This window comes from Pleurodeles waltl, chromosome 8, assembly GCF_031143425.1.
Source record: "Pleurodeles waltl isolate 20211129_DDA chromosome 8, aPleWal1.hap1.20221129, whole genome shotgun sequence".
Taxonomy (NCBI): Eukaryota; Metazoa; Chordata; class Amphibia; order Caudata; family Salamandridae; genus Pleurodeles; species Pleurodeles waltl.
Genome location: NC_090447.1, coordinates 1,303,592,949 through 1,303,613,666, shown reverse-complemented (window position 1 = coordinate 1,303,613,666; position 20,718 = coordinate 1,303,592,949). Strand labels below are relative to the sequence as shown.

The 20,718-nt window shown below is 42.9% G+C and overlaps 1 protein-coding gene across 1 annotated transcript in view; it reads right to left on the bottom strand.

The window, feature by feature from the left end:
- CRYL1 (crystallin lambda 1) overlaps positions 1-20,718 on the bottom strand; it is a 467,408-nt gene that overhangs the window by 60,868 nt on the left and 385,822 nt on the right. The window contains exon 6 of the mRNA XM_069202282.1: positions 2,924-3,029. Coding sequence (XP_069058383.1) covers positions 2,924-3,029 — 106 coding nt within the window. The remainder of the gene's footprint in view (positions 1-2,923; positions 3,030-20,718) is intronic.

The window sequence follows — 20,718 nt, the reverse complement described above, 5'->3', positions numbered from 1 at the left end:
CACAGTCCAAGAATAAATCCAGGACCAATTTAGAAAAATAACACTTCTTTATCTATCTATCTATCTATCTATCTACATACATATATTTATATATATATATATATTCACTTTAAACCCAAGAACTTTGTTATAAGGAAAGTACGTTTTTAAGCAAATACTTTTCACTTGCAAAAATCGAGAATTGGAATTGTAGAATTCTTCAATGTTAGCCTATGGAAGGAAAATACATTCAGCAAACAAGCACTTTACGATGACTCACGGGACCAATGTTGTAGTCTCAAGGTGAGTACTGGGCAAGGGTCAGGATCACACCAACAGGTCACTCCGGGCAGCACTGGTGTGGAAACGTGCAGAGGTGTGGTACTGCGCCCAGTGCCCAATGTAATTCAATGGGGATTGGCCCCTGTGAATTTAGGCTGAAGGCTCTGGCTGCGGGGTCTTTTGGGGACGACCAACAGGTAAGTTGCAAAAGTTTGATGCTCGCAGATGTAGGTGCAACTTTGGTCCTCTTCACCAGGGCCCTGGGGGGACTGATGCAGATGTACCATTTGGCCTGTATTTCCTTGTCCAGGACCACTCGTGGTTGGTGGGGTCCTGCAGTCTGAGGCTGCAGGCATCATAGTTGAGCCCAGAAGGGGTGAAACCACAGTGGACTCGAGCTCAGGAGAGCTGAGGGATGTTGTTGACACCAGGGGTCCACTTCAACTCGGGCTGGCAGGACGGGTGCAGTGGTTGCTTTCGGTGTCAGATTGTCCTTTTCTTCTTAGGCCATCAGTAGCTAGTCATCAGTATTTGAGAGTGCCACCTAAATACTCAATTTAGGGGTGTTACAGGGAATGGCAGGTGGCAGCCAATGGGTTGCCCACCTTTAGGGTGACTACACCCTTTTTTATGACTACTTCCATTGGGAAGTGGGCATAACCCTGACCCTAGTGGCCTTATTCCTGCCAAACCATTATGGAGGAATTTAGAAAGTGGTGTCCACTTCAGCTCATCCACCTTAGGGGTGGGACAGGCATGAAGTGGGCATACATCCTCATCTGCCTAATTGTCCTGCCCGTCTTCCCGCCACAAGTGGGGTGGAGAGACAGGGGTTGCATAATAAAGGCGGCTAGGCCTTTGAAGCTTCCCACCCTGGAAAAATGTCAATTCTGGCTGGAGGAGGTGTCAACATCCCTGCTCAGTGCATACTTTTGTTTCTGGACCCCGAGAGCGCTGGCACTTATCCTAGGGGGTCAGAAACGTGGCTTAAGTGGTCAGGATGAGTCAGTTGACACACTACTAACTTGTAGGTTTTCAGGGGGCACCTATACGGTGTGGGGACATGGCACACAGGCTGTGTGCCATGTTGTGTTTTTACTTTTGTCTGCAAAAAAGGACACAGCCTGCAATGACAGACTGTCATGTGTTTGGTGAGGGGTCCCTTAGGGTGGCACAATTAGTACGGCAGCCCTTAGGGATCATCCTTAGTACTCCAGGCCCTAGGTACCAAGGGTACCATTTACTAGGGACTTACAGAGGATGCTAGAGGTTTTGCCAATTGGGGAAACAACTGTACAGTTTTGGGGGAGGAGATCTGGCACTGGGGACCTGGTCAGCAGGAACCCAGTGCACTTTCTGTTGAAATTACATTAGATACCTGGCAAAAGTGGGGTGCTAACCATGCCAAAAAGGGTTTTTTCCTACATCATAGAAAAACAATTCGTGAATAAGTTCCCTGTCCAGAGCTTGTGAACCCCAAGCATGTTGTGTTTTCTGCTAAACCTCCAGCATTGTGCCATTTGATTACCAAAAATGTGCAAAATCTAGAAATATTGAGATTAGAAGGTCATGTGTGAATAAGTATAAATTAACATTTTTGAGGTATGCCATATTATTTTATTTATTATGTTTATGTTTTAACATTAGGTTACAAACATTACTACTGAAATGTGATAGAGGGTTACAGAAATAATAATGCCTTTCGAATGAACGTAGTTTTTCCTCCTCTACAGCCCCACAAAAAACAAGAGTTATAGCTGTATTAAATGTTTATAAATGCATAGTTTAAATGTCCATCCTCACTTCTTGCCTCTCTTTTGAGTGTCTAAGTACCTCATTTAGAGATTAGTAGCCAGGTAGTGCACGTGTAAGAAAACAGACAGAATATCTGACATGTTTGTGACAGAGTACCCGTCCACCAAGACATTTCTGAAGGTCACTTGTGTTTCCTATCAGTAGCTCCCGCTACGCAATAAAGCAACACATGTGGTATGCAACACGCTTTAAGGGGACACTTAACATTACTAGCTCTAAACTGCAATGGTGCCAGTTTTTCTTCGGATAGGCAAGGTACTATTTTAACTCCACACAAGTGATCACATTTGATATACTCAGTCATAGGGCCAAACTTATGAAAGCATTTTGCGATGGCAAACAATGCACTTCACAACCAGAAAACACCTTTTCCAAAGGCAGGCCGTCCTTCCAGGTTTCTGGAGGTTCAGTTGCAGAACGTACAAAACCCATTTAACAAGTTGGAAAAGTTTGTACAATTTGTGAAAATGGATTTGCGAAAAGCGGCGTTCCTTCCAAACTGCGATTCAATATGTAATGTATCAGTGGTCATTGATCAGGTACTGAAGCCTCAAAGGCAGTGGTAAGTGAAGCGCAAAGGGGAACAGTTTCCCCTTGGAAATCATGTTGACATCTGTATGCAAGACCTTCCATACATCTTCACGTTTCATTATTGAGAATGCAACAACACAGATCTTTTGCAAAGTTTTCATAATGAATAATGCTTTAGCCCCATTTCAGAATTTCCAAGTAAAGAATGAACATCTACTCCAATGCGTACGTGAATAATTGGCTAGAAAGACAAATAACAATACTCTTCTTTGAATAAAGTGTCAATTCCTGACGAAAATAAAAGCATGCATTTTACCTTCTCCATTGAGATGGGCAGTTTCCAGAGGACCAAGGAAAGCGTAGCGCATTCCAAGACCTTCAGACATCACTATATCTATATCAGTTGGAGACATCACACCATCCTAAACGATAAGAAGATAGGGAAATATTTCCACTTAATATGTGAGTAAACAGATTAATTTTAAAGCAAACTTAACATGAGGGGGAAAAACATTGCTTTGGGGGAAAAGAGGCAAATAGAAAAAAAGGTCTGAAGGGAGTTTATAATAGCACAATAGTATAATTAGTACATAATGATAGCTGTTGCAACCATGGAAGGATAATGGATATGAAGTGATAAATATGAATATAGTGCGGAACCTATAGTAGAAAGAGTCAGCAGCAATCAGCAGATAATAGTAATCAGCAAAACACGGAGGCTAATAACACTTTCCCCGCCTTGCTTCGGAAGTCGCCATTTTTAGAAAAAGTGTGGAAGTCACAGCGAGGCATTACTCATTACCAACAATCGGCAATTCTCCACTCCATCAGAGGGAGTCAGCACTTTCAAAGCTTGCTTGAACCACCAACATTCATGCACCAATAAAAATGCAGCGAAAGTGATGCACAGCATGCCTTTGTAAGACAAACAACTTATAGCTGGACTTAATAGTAAAGCACAAGTCTGTGATCAAATCGTTGTAATACACAGACAACTTGGATGAGGTCTGCAATTACATATTCCAGGACAGAGAAGTTCCATACTAAGGCCGACCAGTAATCAATGGCTAACGACCAAATGCAGCGGGAGTTGGCTGCAAGTTCCGGCCTCCAGCCAGGTCATTTGTCCCACTTGTTGCAGCCATTCATACCTGTGTGAAGCCTTCAGCTGTGTGCGGCAAGGGTTATCTATAAGGGCTGATTACCAACTAGGTCCTATGTCCAACCCCTCTTGCACATGCTCTGCCTCCATTTGCAATGCAGGTTCGCATATGAACAACCCGCAGTGGATGCTGGCCACCTAGTAGTTCCTGTGGCCAACTCCTACTACTCCTGGCCTTCAGTAGCACACAAAGCATGCTAGCCAGAGACCAGCCAAACCTCTAATGCGCATTGCCCTCGGCCAGGCCCTGCACCCAACCTTACCATGCATCTTAACCTCCATTCACATGGTCATCTCCTATGCACATTTTGGCTGAGCTACAGAGCCTGACCTGTGACTGGGCACTGTGTCTAATTTCCTGTGCACCCCACCGCTGTCGAGTACCAATTCTAGTGTGTGCAGAAGGAACTGGTCAGAGTGCCTGGTCCACAATCCACCATGCTCCCAGTGTTTACTGCACACAGCCTTTGGCTATGCACAACTAGCAGAGGCCAACAAATCCAACTGCTTCACCCAACTCACATGTACCTAACCCACGATTTGTAAACCCTTCAACAGTAGAGAGTGATAGTAGTTGCACCAGACGACCCCCATCCTACCTATCCAACCCCTGCATAGTCTTTGCCCATGTTCAGTGAGCTCAAGTCACATGAAATATGCTTAGGCCAGAGGGCCAAGTATATGACAAGACCCTGCACCCCACGACTGCATCCTGTATGTGTGCAGGATTTGCTAGTCTACGGTCAGAAACAAATATTTAAAAAGTATGTGCAAAAAATGTCAGATCTGCGGCCTTCGATTCAGAAATTCAAAACGTCTACTCGTAGGATCCGCAAAGGTGTCGGTACTACTGTGATTCAAACAAGACAAATTCGAGCTTTTTTATTTTGGTGGCCAGGATCTGCACCTCGGGAATATAGAAAGCGGGACTGCACATAACGTTGAAACAGATTCTGTGAAAATTATCACATGTGCTAAATAGTAATAATATTAAGATCATAGGTAATTCTTAACATTTGTCAAGATGTCATGTATATTATAATTAGATGAGACTGGTGTTGACTATAGCTGGTACTGCTCATCCCATTAAAATTTACTAATCTCCACGTGGCCTCCTTTTTTTTTCAGTCCTTTGCTCTAGCTAATGCAGATGAGACAATGTCTTAATTATCAGTTGGACGTAGTGTTCAAACTTTTCAAACACTCACCCCAAGTCACAGATCTGGGTTTAATCCATTGTTATTTTGCTTGACACATCACCCCAGTTTGGACCCAGCTATATGCAAATCAGACTTGAGCCTGCTCCCTATGGGAGTAGTCCAGCCCGAACTGCCAAGCCAGGTCCTCACTGGACAGGATTCAAGCATCCTGGGACTGGTTTCAGGGTATCACCCTTCATCAGCCAGGCTAGCTTGAATCCAGTGGTGCAGAAAGCAAGGGACCCAAGTCTGGGCATACCCTAGCCACTCAGGGCACACAAAGCAATATCACAAAATAAAATGATGGACGGAGTGCTGAAACTTTTCAAACACTCACCTCCAATCACTGATCTGGATTTAACCCATCGTTATTTTACTTGCCACGTCACCCCAGTTTGGACCCAACAATATGCAAATCAGTCTTGAACCTGTTCCCCATGGGAACAGTCCAGTCCGAACTGCCAAGCCAGGTCCTCCCTGGACCAGAAACATGCATCCTGGGACTGGTTTCAGGGTAAACCCAGATCTGTGACTGGGAGTGAGTGTTTGAAAAGTTTCAACACTCCATCCATCATCCTTTTCTGTCGCTAAAGTTGCCCTAAGTGGGAAGGACATGCCCAGACGTGGGTCCCTTGCTCACTGTGCCACTGGATTCAAGCTAGCCTGGCTGATGAAGGAAGATACCCTGAAACCAGTCTCAGCATGCTTGTTTCCAGTACAGGGGTGACCTGGCCAGGCAGTTCGGGAGGGACTGTTCCTATGGGGAACAGGTTCAAGACTGATTTGTATATGATTGGGTCCAAACTGGGGTGGCATGGTGAGCAAAAGACAATAGATTAAACCCAGATCTGTAACTCGGGGTGAGTGTTTGAAACATTTTAGCACTCCGTCCATCATCCTTTTCTGTTTCTAAAGTTGCCTTAAGTGGGAAGGGTATGCCTAGACGTGGATCCCTTGCTCACTGTGCCACTGGATTCAAACTAGCCTGGCTGATGAAAGGTGATACCCTGAAACCAGTCCCAGGATGCTCGTTTCCAGTCCAGGGAGGACATGGCCTGGCACTTCGGGCTGGACTGTTCCTATGGGGAACAGGGTCAAGACTGATTTGCATATGGCTGGGTCCAAACTGGGGTGGCATGGTGAGCAAAAGAACGATGGATTAAACCCAAATCTGTGACTGGGGGTGAGTGTTTGCATTGTTCAACACTCCGTCCATCATCCTTTTGTGTTGCTAAAGTTGCCCTAAGTGGGAAGGGTATGCCCAGACGTGGGTCCCTTGCTCACTGTGCTACTGGATTCAAGCTAGCCTGGCTGATGAAGGGTGATACCCTGGAACCGGTCCCAGGATGCTTGTTTCTGGCCCAGGGAGGACCTAGCCTAGCAGTTCGTGCTGGACTTTTCCCATGGGGAAAAGGGTCAAGACTGATTTGCATATGGCTGGGTCCAAATTGGGGTAGCATGGTGAGCAAAAGAACAATGGATTAAACCCATATCTGTGACGGGGGTGAGTGTTTGAAGGGTTTCAACACTCCGTCCATCATCCTTTTGTGTTGCTAATTATCAGTCGCCACATAAAATAATTTGATAAGAGCCAGAAAAAATAATTTACAGATGCTTCACTAATTTTAACTTCTATCAAAAACGTTGCAGTTTTTTCCTATTGTTTTTCTATCTTAAGATGTCCTAGATAACCTCATCTGATCTCTTGGCTGGCAACTGCTTGGCAACATTGGCAGTGTTTTAATATCAAGCAATTGTCAACTGACAGGAGAGTGGCATTTCTGTGGGTAATCATATGATTAAATGCAGTGGTGAGCCCCACCCATCAGAACCTGCAGCTTGTGCTTAAGAATTCTGGCATTCATCCTCGTTTTCAACATCCAAGGCACAAAGAAAAACACATATCCTGATACAGATTTCCTACTAACTTGCCTTGGGATACAGGAAGCCACATGCCCAATCCACGTGGAAGCAGCAAACAAGCATCTTCCCTGTCTGGGGTTGGACGTGGGAGTGATTTACTTTTCCCAACGTAAATGCATACTACTGCATACTTTGTGCTCAATCTTAGGAAATTGGAGCACACAAAGGGCCTTTTTAACAACTGAGGAAATTATTAAGAAAGCCGTAAAGCAACAGTAAACAAAGAGATATAAAATATAGTAATCTGCTATGGCAAATTATAAAGTGAAGTTGGGACACCAAGACTGGCAACACATATGAATAAAAATATATTAGAGAAGAAGATACTGCTTCAGATAAAACAGAGCCTATTTCAGTGGTTACAGAACTTGGGAAAAGATAGAGTGGGGGATATCTTGACTAAGCCTATTGCGGAGGCAAGCACAAAATTCCTTAGATGGTGTATATTAACTACAAGCATCTGACACACTAAACAAATTAATTGCATTTTGTGATTCATACTGAATATTTCTAATTTGTGGAGGTCTACGTAGTCCAGATCAGACTGGAAAGAAAACACAACCCCTAATATTTTCAGTGGTGAAAGTAAACCACCACCAATGGGGGTCCATTGTGCTTGTGACCTTCAGCAGAATCTACGAGAAGCAAACTAAATAAAAACAGACAACAAATAAAAATTATGAATAAGGAAATCATTTTAAATTGGATTCACATTTGCCCTAACAATATGTCTGAGGTTTTCTAATCACTTTCTTTGTTAACTGAACTGAAGCCATATCTTTGAGAACACCTTCAGGAAAGTCTTCCCCAAAACAGTACTTTCTTCTGGTTCTGGTAGGAAATGGATTTACCATTTAACTTTGCATTGTCAGCTGAAGTTACATGTTGGTTGTATTTGATTAATTTGCCTCATTCTACTGTTCTCTTCAACCAAGGTAAGGATTTATGCATTACTTGTATGACAAAAACTAGGCCAAACGGCAAAAGAATACAGAACATGGTCAAAGGCAGACACAGTCAACAAGTGATTGGAGCCGTAGCTAGTTTCTTGGGGTAAAAGTTTACTGTTGACGCACTGTGACACAGTGTCAGTAATGAGCCGTGTCTTAAAGTTTTTCCTACAATGGAGGAGGGTAAGGGCGGTCCTGGTGGACACAGGAACATCGTTCCAGATCGAGGAAGAATAGATGAAAAACACCTGTTGTCCTATTTTTTGTACATCACTTTGTCTCAACCCTGCTAGAATCCTTGAAGCAGGTGTGTTGAAAGCCACCACTGAAGGTGAGCTTGTAAGCCAGACAGGCATGGGTGCTGGTCATTGTGGCTTTGTAATTTATGCAGTTGCTTTTAAAGATGGTGCAGGTCAGCAAGGGGAGTCTGTGGAAATTATTTTTGAAATTTTATATGGCGCAGGCTGGGCCCAAAGGCATCAGAGTGACTTAAAACAGTAGCAGGATACATGGGTTACAGCAAGTTACAATATTTAAACTTGGACTTTTGCAGGAGTTACCACATGAGGCAAATACAGCAGTTGGTGAAGATCGTACACACTTAAAGCTTTGATTTAAATGGTGGGGTCACATAGCAAAGCTAGTTCAGATCCTGGTGGAGAGTGTACTTAGGTATGGTAGAGGGTGAGTAACCAAGATGTCTGTCAAATAAGAGGAACTTTAGGTCCTTTTTGAAGGTGACTACACAGGTGGTTAAGTGGAGGGAGGCAAAGAGTCCAGATGCTTGTGACACTACCAGAGAATGATCAGCTCATGTATCGTTCTCGACTGAAGGTGGGGGGGGGATCCAGGAGCAGGGATTAGGCCTTTCTGGAACCCCTATTTGCTCCAGAGATGTTCAGTTTCTTGTTTAGATAGGAGGAGGAAGAGGAATGCAGGGCCCTGTGGGTAATACAGGCGTTTCTTTATTGGGCCCTCATTTCAATGGGAAGCCATTGGAGGGACAGCAGGGCATGGGAAATGTGGTCCAATTTCTTGAGACCTATAACGAAGTGCGCTGCTGCACGTAGTGTTGATCTCAGTGGCTTGGTGAACTCTGGGAACGCCTGAGAGAAGGGCAATTGCATAATCTAGTCTGGAGAATGAGAGACTACACCACTGTTTTGTGGTCTTGTTCCAGGAGTTCCATCAGGAAGTGGGTGATATGATCAAACTTCTTCAGGCCATGGATGAGATGTGTTGCAGAATGTAGGACGTGCTTAAATTTGGCCAGTGTAAAGTCTTTGAGGACATGAGGCAGGTTGTGCCACCATTCAAAATCTTGAGTGAGTGTTCTGAAGTCACTTTCTGGGAAGCACCATTTAATTTTCTTCAAAAGAAAGAGCTTGTACCAGGCTGTCCTTGTTTTCTTGGCAATGTATTCTTTGTGGATACAGTTGGTGTCCAAGTTGAATTTAAGTGAGCTGGCAGTGGGTGAAAGTTGGGTACTGAAGCCATCAAGCTTCATTGTATTGAGACAGGTTTGCACTATTTCTTGTTTGTTAATCTTTGTAAATAGCATGAATTTTGGCTTAGTGTGGTTGAGCTTCAGGTAGGTAGTTGCTGGGCATCCAGGTCTGGATGAGATGTAGGTAGTGTCTGAGGTATTGAATGTCCAACGCAGAGACTTTCAAATAGACAAATACAGTCAACATATTGGTACATTTTGATTCTTTTACCATTGAATAGAGCTCCAAGGAGCTCCATATAGAGACTGAAGATTACAGTGGACATGATGGAATTTCTGGTATCTCGGTTGCCACGGAAAGGCATTATAGTCACTGAGTAAGGTGCAATTATGTCCCATGGCTGTGCTTTGGGCAGAAAGGTGTGGATTTCTGGCTTGCTTTCTTTTGTCTCTGCTGGAAAAATGGGTCCTGCTCCATTAAACCCTATTTACTCTATCATATGGTATCTCCATCCCTCTGTTTGATTGTCATAGTACTGGGTCTGTATAGCCCTTGTCAGTGATGTTTTAATTTTGTACAGTTGGGACACACTGCTACTCTCCCACACAGTGTGAGGGCCCTCCAAGATGGAGACCATTTTCCAATTAGTATACATCCCCTTGTATCTTTTCTCCTTTTTGTGGTGGGCTATGGCTCTTGCCTGCTTACAAACTAAAAACCCAGAAAGGGGAAGGAGTTGTTGCGGGTTGGGATTTAGGGGCCTGCTGCCTGACCATCTGAAGCAAATAAGAGGCCTGGTGGGAAGCAAAGTACTCCACACTTTCCTGATCATTCAATACATTAAAGAACAAGTGCATATGCAACACAACATGAACAAGCGCATATGCTCCATCTTGGTACGGGCTGTTTTTAAGAGAAAACCCAAGGTAAAGTTGTGTCAATGTGTGCACTTGTCAAGGTGGATGCATTTCCATTCCAATGGCAATCATAGAAGCACTGTCAAAGCCTACAGGTCTGCCTTTTAGAGTGAAGTCCTACTGACTTTGCTGATGTTTGCTTCACCTACTGTGGGCTACGTCAAAGCCATAGACTCAGAGTGAGGCAGGGCCATTCTGCTGACGTAGACGAAACAAGCGGACATTTGCCACTGCTCTCCTATGGCAATACTAGCTAATTACTGCACCATACCCCATTGGTGTGATAACAGGCTACTCAAATGATAAAAGTGAAGTCTATATTATGCATCTTAGCCCTTGTACCACATAGTGGTTCTAACAACACACAGGTGGTCATAACAAACTCGGCGGGTTTCCGCATTGGTGGTCTACAAAAGAATGCTAAAGCATTGAAGACACCGCCGGCCACATTACTAACATTCCACTGGGCCGGCAGGCGGAAACAGTGTTCCCACCAGCTGGCCCAGCGGAATGCAGGGTCTGTACATTGACGTCACAATGTAGCAGTGCAACGGGTGCAGCAGCACACGCTGCGCATATCACTGTCCATAAATCGGGCAGTGACTTCCGTGGTGGGATGTGCATGGGGGCCCCTGACCTGCCCATGCCAGGTGCATGGGCAGTGCAGGGGCCCCAATGCACCCATTCTGCCAACCTTTCCCTGGCGGGGTAAACTGCCAGGGAAAGGCTGGTGGAAAATAGGTATATTATCCGGCAGGCAGTGCTGATTGCAGCGCTGTCCTTTCACATATGTAACTCAGCCATTGCCAGGCTGCCTGGCGGCGGCAGCCTGGCAGTAGCAGTTCTGCCACATCTATTATATGGCGGTCTGGGCCACCATGCCAGTGGCGGTGATTATCGCCACCAATGACATGGCGGCCCAGACTGCCATGTTCATAATGAGGCCCACAGTCTTTAGCTAGTAAGTGATATTTCTTATACTCTCTCTGACTTTGTAGAGTAGTCGTGGGTTCTTTAGACCTCTCTGGTTGCCTGCAGCTGGTGGAGGTGCATGGAGTTGTTATCATCCAGTGTCATCTAGCTGATGGAATCCGGTGGTATTACTGTAGTTCTCTTTGTGCTGTCACTCATGTGCCCAAGTTCTGCTCTTACATGTTCAATGTAGTGCTCTAGAATTTGAATACGTTTTTGGGTATTGGTATAAGCTGTGCATTGTTTACTCTGAAGTTTCAGAACTCAAGTGAGATTCAACTTTTGGGTGTTCTTAACAGAAAATCTGTCTTTTTCTAGCACATTTGTGGAGAGGTATACTAGTTCTCCACTGTGTGTTCCCAAAGGCTGTATTAGGAGGCTTCTTGCCGTAGGCCAGCTTGCATTGCTGTGGAATATTGAGGGCTTCAATGACATCTCCCAACCCTACTGCCGCTGGATTCGATATCTGCAGTTCAGTCTATTTGATGTCAGGAGCTGTTTTCTCACTTTAAATTGTGGCAGTAATACAGGCAGGAACCTGTCCTCATATTGTGAAATATGAGACCTTCATAATGTTGGGCGATTTGTTGAGGAGAGATTATACCTCTCGCAAGACATCCTTTCTGTTGCTCCATTTGTGTTTCATTTGACTCCCCAGGTTTGATTGACTTAATACTGCTGATCAAAAGTGGGCTCTGCATGCTCCATGCTTAGTAGCCATCTTTGATGGTTAAAGACGTTGGATCATAAGGTCAGAATTTTAACTGCATTTGTTCCAGAGTGCTCTAATCTAAAAATTGTTGGCTTGTCCAAGTAATACAATATTTGAAACCTTTCTTTGTATTTCTGTCCAAGCCTTCGACTGTGAAGGTCATCCTCTGGATAGCTCTGTCGTGCTAGATGTCTGCACTCTTTTGTTTGGGATTTGGGGGACTTGTGGTCTTGTTCTCATGTCTGTGTGAGCATATTCTCAGTTATTAAGAACGGATGAACTGATGAAAACAATTAAAACAATGGAAATGTGGCAATAGCCAAATTCCTGACCAGTCCTTGAACTGCTGTCCTCCTAAGTACCACTGTTGCAAAAACCACTATGCTTTTTTTATTGTCATTGCACAATTTTAAAATAGCACTGTGGTATTTGCTACAATGGGACAATGGCACAATACAACAAACTAACACTCATCGAAGTTCCCAGAGTTACATAGATGTTTAGCCAGGTTCACAGAAAATATGGTAATATGCAGTCAAAGACTTACAGATGATATAGGGCATGCAGGCAATGAAGGCAGTGCCGTAGGTAGTGAGTTTGCGTGGACCTGTGCTGAGGAAGGTCCCTGATCTGCCCAGAGAGCTAGGTAAGTACTGAAAAGGCTCCAGATGTCCTTGGGGTGAGTTCTCACAGGCATTAGCGCCCAGAAGTCCTCAAGGCATTCTTGACAATAGACCTTGTCTGTGAGTCAGTCTGACAGTTTGGGGGTTGGGGGCTACCCCTGCAACCCCAATGGACCACAACTCTTCTTTTTGTCTTGCACAGACAAGAATGTGCCATTAGGGCAGAGGTCGCCCATCCTCTCGAAGCCCAGCCTGCGCATTCTAGACAGCGAACTTTCAATGGAAAAACAGGTCAATGGCACCTCCTCAACCTGATTCCACACACTCAGCATGCTTTGCAGATTTTTCAAATGGCTTTGTTCCAACACCAAAAAAACAGTGGCACAGGCACTCATTACCAGCCATCTGGACTACAGCAAAGCACTCTATGCAGGTACCACCAGCAAACTCATGAAAAGACTCCAGACGATCCAAAACACTGCAGCCAGATTGATCCTCAACCTTCCCAAAATAATACACAGCTACCACCACCTGGGAAACCTCCACTGGCTCCCCATCCAGAAGAGATGTAATTTCAAGCTTTTGACCCACACATACAAAGCCCTCCATGACCAGGGACCAGTCTACATGAACCACCGACTAAAATTCCGCCAGCCACCCAGAAACCTCCACTTACCTCACCTTCACATACGCCGTTGACGAACCAGAAGATGATCCTTCTTTCATCCTGCAGCCAAAACCTGGAACGCCCTTCCCCTCCACCTCCATACATCACCATCACTGGCAGACATCAGGATGGGACTCAAGACCTGGCTTTTCGACTGAGACCCTCAGCGAGAGCCTGGATACCCTGACAGGTGATACGTTGCGCTTTACAAGAACTAATTGATTGATTGATTGGTGGACTCATTGGCCCTGGGGGGAAGGCTGGGTTGTCAGCAATGGGGAAATAAGCAGAATAAAAGCAGTCCAGTCTGGCCCTGCAGCAAGGACAGTGCCAGTCCCAGACAGTGCAATGAATGGTGTCTATGTTGCCGCACTGGCACAAACTGAAGTGCGCAGTGCGCAGTGGGAATGCGTCAGCCTTGTCCACTTCTAAAATCACAATGCTTATCTACAAGCTTTACTGTTGTCCATTATTGAATCAACGTTCTACTCATGAGGAGATACCTGAACTCTCTAATTGCACTCCAGACACTATTTGGTTTTTAACAAACAAATGGTGTGAGTGTCCTAAAACTTTCCATTGACACTACATGAATAAGTACTAAACTTGATTCTCATATTGTTTTTCCAGACAACTGAACCAGGAGTCTTCAACTTTTTCTGTGTTAACAGCTAGTTCAGTTCAGTTCATTGAAAATCTTCCCGACCTACTAATATTATTAGAGATGTACATCAGACAAGACTGCATAAGTGGCCACCATATGCAATATTACTAGCAGAGATCACCACCGTGATTCAGGCACAGTTGTCAGCAGTAATGTAAAAACTTCTATGACAACGTGGAATACCTTTACATGGGTAACATAAAAGCCATAGCTGCAATGCCCTGGTAATAAATTAGTAATAGTCTTCCAAACAGTGTTTGATTTTTATCTCTCAAATATTAGCTTTAAATATATTTTAAAAATTCAGTGGTTTTTCTACAAATCTTAGCTTATGAATTCTGAAAATACATTTTTGTTTCAAGCACACACTTTTCATATTTGGCAGACGTATGTTAATTCAAATAAGTAAAACCTTCTAATTTAGTTCATTGGGCTGCATACAGGAGAGCTACTTTCGGGTAGCTGGAGAGTTACCAGTAGCTCACAAGCTTCTTGTTTGCGAAGCCCAAACTAAACACCATAGCCAAGTGCAGCTCAGTAGTTCACTTACTGTTTTCAATAAACATTTTTCTATTTGAAAAACACCTATTCAAGCTAACTAACGTAAAATAAACATGAAATATTAGAAATACACAAAGGGTAAGTGTAATATTGTCCTGTACTGCCAGCTCTAGGCCCTGGTGCGATTTACTATCTTTAACCTACAAAGACATTTATCCAGGAAGACAAACACACCGCCCTCAACTAAATAATTACACCTGAAATCAATTTATTAAAAACGTGCAGACAACACGTAATTAATTTTATTTTTCAACACAGCACCATGGCCGAAGCACCGGCTTTGTGTCACTTCTGTCTCAGAAAGCTTAATTTGATAGTTCTACATCTACACATGCAAATACAAGTGCAGCAACAGGACCAATGACAAAGTGCACTAGTACCCAATAGGTGCAGAAGAAGGCCTACAATGATCCAGAGGTGTTTCAATCTTTAAAATATGTCCAGAGAATATTTTCTTACAAAGTATCACCATGAGAAGGACCCCACACTTAGCCTATTGAATGCAACTGTGACAGTGCAATATTGTATTAATGACTGTCATTCCATCACTCTTGAAAATGTTGGTAGCACTGCATTTTTGCTACAGGTGGATTTTAAGCTCCAATATGAAATTTCCATGAGATGGGACAGCATAGCCCACCTTTTCCCAAGTTTTAAACAAGTAATGGATGGCCTACTCCAGCTTCCACGTCAATATACTGTCTAATGAACTGACAACCAAATAGTGAATGTGAAGGTGAAATGTTATGCGCTTACTGGATCTCCTAGCATTATAGAAGCCTTGGGTTATATTCATGTGGCACATATACCACCCAAAGTAGTAGAAACTATGGCAGGAAAAGGAAGATGTAGAAAACCCTTAATGAACATGTGCCCATTTCCCAAGATCTACACATTATTCTATTATCTTAAGAAAAAGTTGGATTCAATATAGCATGTCAAGATATCCCTCAAAAAGAACAATGTTGTTAGGTGAGCATAAATTCACAAAGAATTTCAGATTTTTCAATTGAAGGAATGCTTCAGGATATTATATACATATAACATGTTTTTAATATCGACCTTTCTGCTATATCCCCATGTAGGTCACTCTGGTCATCCATTATGTGAATGGATTATGACCCCAATTAATGACCTCTTCACTCAATCACAGTGCATACATGATGAAGCACACTCTAGGACAAGAAATGTAACTGAACATGCATTTGGCTTGCTTTCAATGTTTCCATTGTAGTGGTGGGAGTAATTTGCATATAAACCAGAGGGAGTGAGCAAGATTACAATCATTTGCTGCATGCTGGGTAATGTGGCTATGCGTCAAAGTGTGGCCATACCTGAAGGCTCCAACCTGTCAGTGATGAAGATGGTAATAAAGAAGATGTACAGTCCCTGCAAACACAGGACCAAAATGCTGCCACAAGGAGAGATTAACTCATTCAGTTACTTTTCATGTTTATTATATGTACTTTTAAAACTAAATATCTAGATACCTTTTAAGTATATAAACATTACACTACACAATAATTTAAAATGTTTTATGTTGAGCAACAAAAGTATATATGTGCCTTCCGTATGTGAAAAATAAACATTGATTTTGTGAAATAAACATAAGTCTTCGGTTACAATGAAGTCTTAGGTTGCCTTAAGTGGTAAGAAATAGTAAGACATAAACCTTGACTGCATGATTAATCAAAATCTTTACAAAGGGAAATCTTCCGCAATAAAAGAAAATTTGTTGTGACTCATTAATATCAGATTGATAACAACAACACATAAAAGTGATACAACTCATCAAAATATAACTATCTTTCCAATAGAAGAGAAAGTAAAGTGCAAAAAAGGGAAATCCAGTAAGCGAGGTTTCATGCATTGAGGTGGCATACGCAGAATACCTCTGCTATGACCACTACTGAGGGATCACGTAAGTGCCCTAGAGATACCCTCAAAAGGGCACATGAGCTCAGTGTGAAGTAGACAGAGTGTAATCTAAAACAGGAAAATAAAAAGCTGACCGAAAATAATAATGCAAATCGTCAGCATCTGGTTGTTTTTCTAATAAAAGAGAGAACAAATGCAGACAAGAAAGATCAGACGGGCAAAGTGCCAGACATTAAAGTGGCGTGTGCAAAAGGACTCTAATTTAGTTGCTGGCCGACTGTTGCTTATTTACTTTAAAAAGATTATCGAATGGGCGGATTTAAATAAGGTTAGTCCAAAGTCTTGCCAGCCTTGGTGCTCTCATTCAGCAATTTAAGGAACTGGAAAATTCACTTTCCAAATTAAGCTACATCAGTCGGATCTTTCAATGTAAAGACCAAGTTCCTAGCTTGGACGCAGGTTCTTATGCCATGTCTTAAAAAGGGAGGTTTCAGCAAAGTGCAACGTGCATGGCTTAACTATTCAGATTTATAGTTGCATAGCCTGCAATTAGTGATCATGGAAAGGGAGTGGCATTTTGGGTTCATTTCTTTGATCTTAAGGGACATCAACCATGCAGCCATGATTTGTAACAGGCAGGCTTTCCCATTTGCACACTTTAGGTACAGCTGCTCGATCAACGGGTAGGAATGTACGTCATAAGATGGTACCACGGCCGCTACTACCGATGTATTGTTTAATCTGTTGTCATAGAAATAGATCTAGTCTGCTTTTTTAGAACCTTTTTAAAGGCCGATTGTGTAAGGAGCAGCGTATCTAGAGCTGTCTGATCAATTTAAAGAGACTGAGATGCTGTGGCCAAAAAGTGCGACTAGGGATTCATTTTAAGTTAAAAATAGCGCAAATTTCTGATTTCAGCGTATTATGCAGTGCCTTGGCTACCCTGAAATAGTATTTTTTAGTATTATAAAAAAGGTGCCCATACGGGCCCACGTCTGGCTCTCTAAACTAAGTTCTAATCTTACTAGGCAGCCTCTGACATACTGGGGCAATTTGAACACTCTCTTTAAGTTTTAAGTTGAAGTTGGTCTGTTGATTTAATAATCTGCCCTGATAAAGTTTTGTGGCCATAATTCAACACTGGCAGAAGAGTGGCTCTGAGCACTGGTCGAATGGGAACTGAGGAGGAACTCTCTATCAAGTTGTTAGGCTGATATACGCTTAAAGTTATCAGTTCAGCCTTGGTTTTAAGATGGCAGAGGTGAACTTTAGCGCTCCCGTTCACAGTAAGCTACACCCCTAAGTAGTTATACGATTTAGCCCCGATGATCTTTAGAGGCCCCCTAGTCCAATAATGGCTCAATGTTTTTGACGCCTTCTCGAAGTTAACTACCCTTAGCCTTCGAAACATTTATCCTCATCTTGTTTGCCTCGTTGTAATTATGGACAGCGGATAGTGCTTTTTTTGTAGTCTCATTCTAGAATGGTCTAACAGGACAATGTCGTTTACATTCTGAAGCAGTGACATTTTACAATTCCTGATTTTAAAGGGGATCAGATTGGCACATTTTAAGGCTAAGGACATGTCCGTTGTACACAGATTAAAAAGGAGCGAGGTAAGAACACAAAATTGCTTCAGCCCGTTGTCTGCTTCCTGGCCTAATACTGTTGTGGACAGCTTAGATCTTACCCATGTTGCTGTTCTGTGTAAAATAAGACTATGGACCTTAACAAATTACTAGGACTGCCCAAGCCTTGAAGTTTCTTCCGCAAATGGTTTCTGTCCACAGAGTCAAATGCTGCAGAATAATCGACAAAACAAGCATATAAAGAGGGAGTATTTTTACTAGTGGCTTGTTGTAATAAATAGGAAAGGGACACTATATTGTCTGTTGTCTCAGACTTTACCCTAAATCTTGTTTGGTAGATCAGAATTATACTGTTAGTTTCTCATCAGCTTTCCAACTCTTTTAACAGAGAAGAGGCAAAAGCTTTAGCCTTGATATCAAGGAGGGAGATGAGGCAGTAGTTAACTGGATCCTGTCAATCCCCTTTCTTGTAAATTCAGTGTAAAATAGAGCCCCTCCAACAATTTGGAATCGCTTGAGTCAGCAAACAGATGCTATACAGAATCGAAAGTATGGTTGACCACAGTTTGATTTCCTCCTTAAACACTTGTGCAGGTATACCGTTGGGCCATGGAGTACTCAATGCCCTGGTGTTTCATAAAAGAAGCAAGACGTCCCTCGCCTTAGGAACAAGCTCATGAAGTTGTTGCATTTCTTGTACATAGCCCTGATTCCAAGAAAAAACAGGGGATGCAGTACTAGTTACATATAGATATTTACGTGTTGTATCCAATTTACTCTGTCTGTTTTTAAGAAACCTCCGCAAGTCTGCTTGATTATACTTGCACAAAAGAAAATAGATATATAACCACTCTTTTTCTGCCTGTGTACGTTTAAAAGACCAGACCAACTTCTTAAGTTATTTCTGTATGACGTGACAGGCGTTCTGATTTAAGTGACATGTTTTTAGTTTTATGGCACAATTTCCGCAGCCTACAGATATACCATAGACCCTTATTGAGCATGGCTGCAGACTACATGTTGGCAGCCTCTGAGAGGGAAGAGTGGAACTCAGGCTATAAAGAAGATCGTTGACTATTTCTACCCAGGTGCTCCAGTCAGGAACAAGAGAAGAACCCCTGGACAATTTCCAAGTGTTCAGCTTTTCCAAGGAGAATGGCCCCCATTTTACACGCAGTATTAACCTGTAGATTTTTGTCTCCGTTTGAAGTTTCAACGATCAGCTGAGTATCCAAAGGAGTTAGGCATACTTTCAGTTCAATGTGAAGTGGTGAATGGTCACTCACCATAATGTTGGAAATTTCAAGCACCTTCAATACCTGGGAAGATCGGGTGAGCACATTTGTAATCGAAAGTACTCTTTCCCTGAAAGGTACTTGGATACTTTATCTCTGAGAGCATACTTTCAGTATGTGCTGGATGGAGACAAGGCCATGCCTGGCAAGGAAGCATTGCAGCAGCTTAGTTGATGGTCATGCTGGGTGGTTATCGTACCTCCCAAATCCTAGGAAGTGAGATTAAACTCCCTCTAAAGTTTCAACTACATGGCACATTTTCTCAAGCCTTCCAGGGCCAAAAGAGTCCAAATAAAGGTTAATTAATAAGATTCTTATTGTGCACAAATGTTATTGCCTGCAGCATGTCGCCCTCGACTACCATTTTTACTTTCATGTCCAGTCCAATGTTGAAATATGTCGGGAGGCCACCAGATAGCCTTCCAAAAATGTTTTTTTTATTGCTGGTTTATGCACTTTGTTGAATCTGGGGATTATCAGAAAGTTCGTGAGCCATGTTTCTTGAATGCAAAAAATATGGGTGCTCATAAGGAACCGATTGGCAGAAATGATCTTGAGAAGTCTGGACAGCCCGGCTGTGTTCCATGAGAGGGTTTGTAAGCAATGCTTCCTTTCTGACACTTGTTGACTAATGCTAGGAGCAGCGCTGGGAACTAGAAGTTAAGGCAGATGGTAACCATGCCCAATTTGACGCACTGATTTCTGCAGTAAATTTTTGGGAGATTTACCTAGTTATATCTGATGATGATTTGTAGGGTCATGATATATACATGTTGGTACTAGGCAGGCTGGGTTTAAAGTTCCCTACTCCTTTTAGAATGCTATAAGTTTGGATTCATGAGTCTGGCAAAGCATTTTTTTGCTTCAGTGGGAGGTGGTATTTCAAGGGCACTTTAAAAAAAAACACTATGCCCCATTCCTCCAAGATCGACTTATTTTCCATAATTTGATCAGCCAGTTGGAGTGTTCGAAGGAACAGTGTGTTGATTCTCTGCCATTTCTGTCCTCTGGTGGAATTCTAAACACAACACTCAAGATGTCTTCTGATTTTATATTAACCAGCTTTGGGAGTGCCATAAAGAGTTGCAGCAAGTTAGACTGGTTCAAAATATTGTGAATGAATTCTGATTGATATTGCGGAAAGAGTACTAGTTTAATAGGTGTTGAATATCCAGCCTGTTCACTAGGGGGCTCAACGTAGCTTGTATTGGTGTCTTTAAGTTGCCCAATGTTAGGCTGCGATGCACCATCATAATTTTACTCATGAGTGATGGGACCAGTGAGGTTGGGGGCTCCAACGCCTGAAGATTAACTTGAGTGCTGGTAGGCTTAGATGGTGCAAGCTGGAGGGTACCGAATTGCTCACCAAATGTGGGCTGAGTTATTAAGGTGTGGTGGTTTGGTTGCATCCAGGCCTGGGCTGAACTGGGCTTTGAGGAAGCGATGCCTGTATTATATGCCCTGAACTGAACTAACTTTTGTAGTTGATAGTATCTGCAGATCGTCAGAGATGGGCATGTTCTGATGTCCCAGATCCTTTTTACTGCTCTT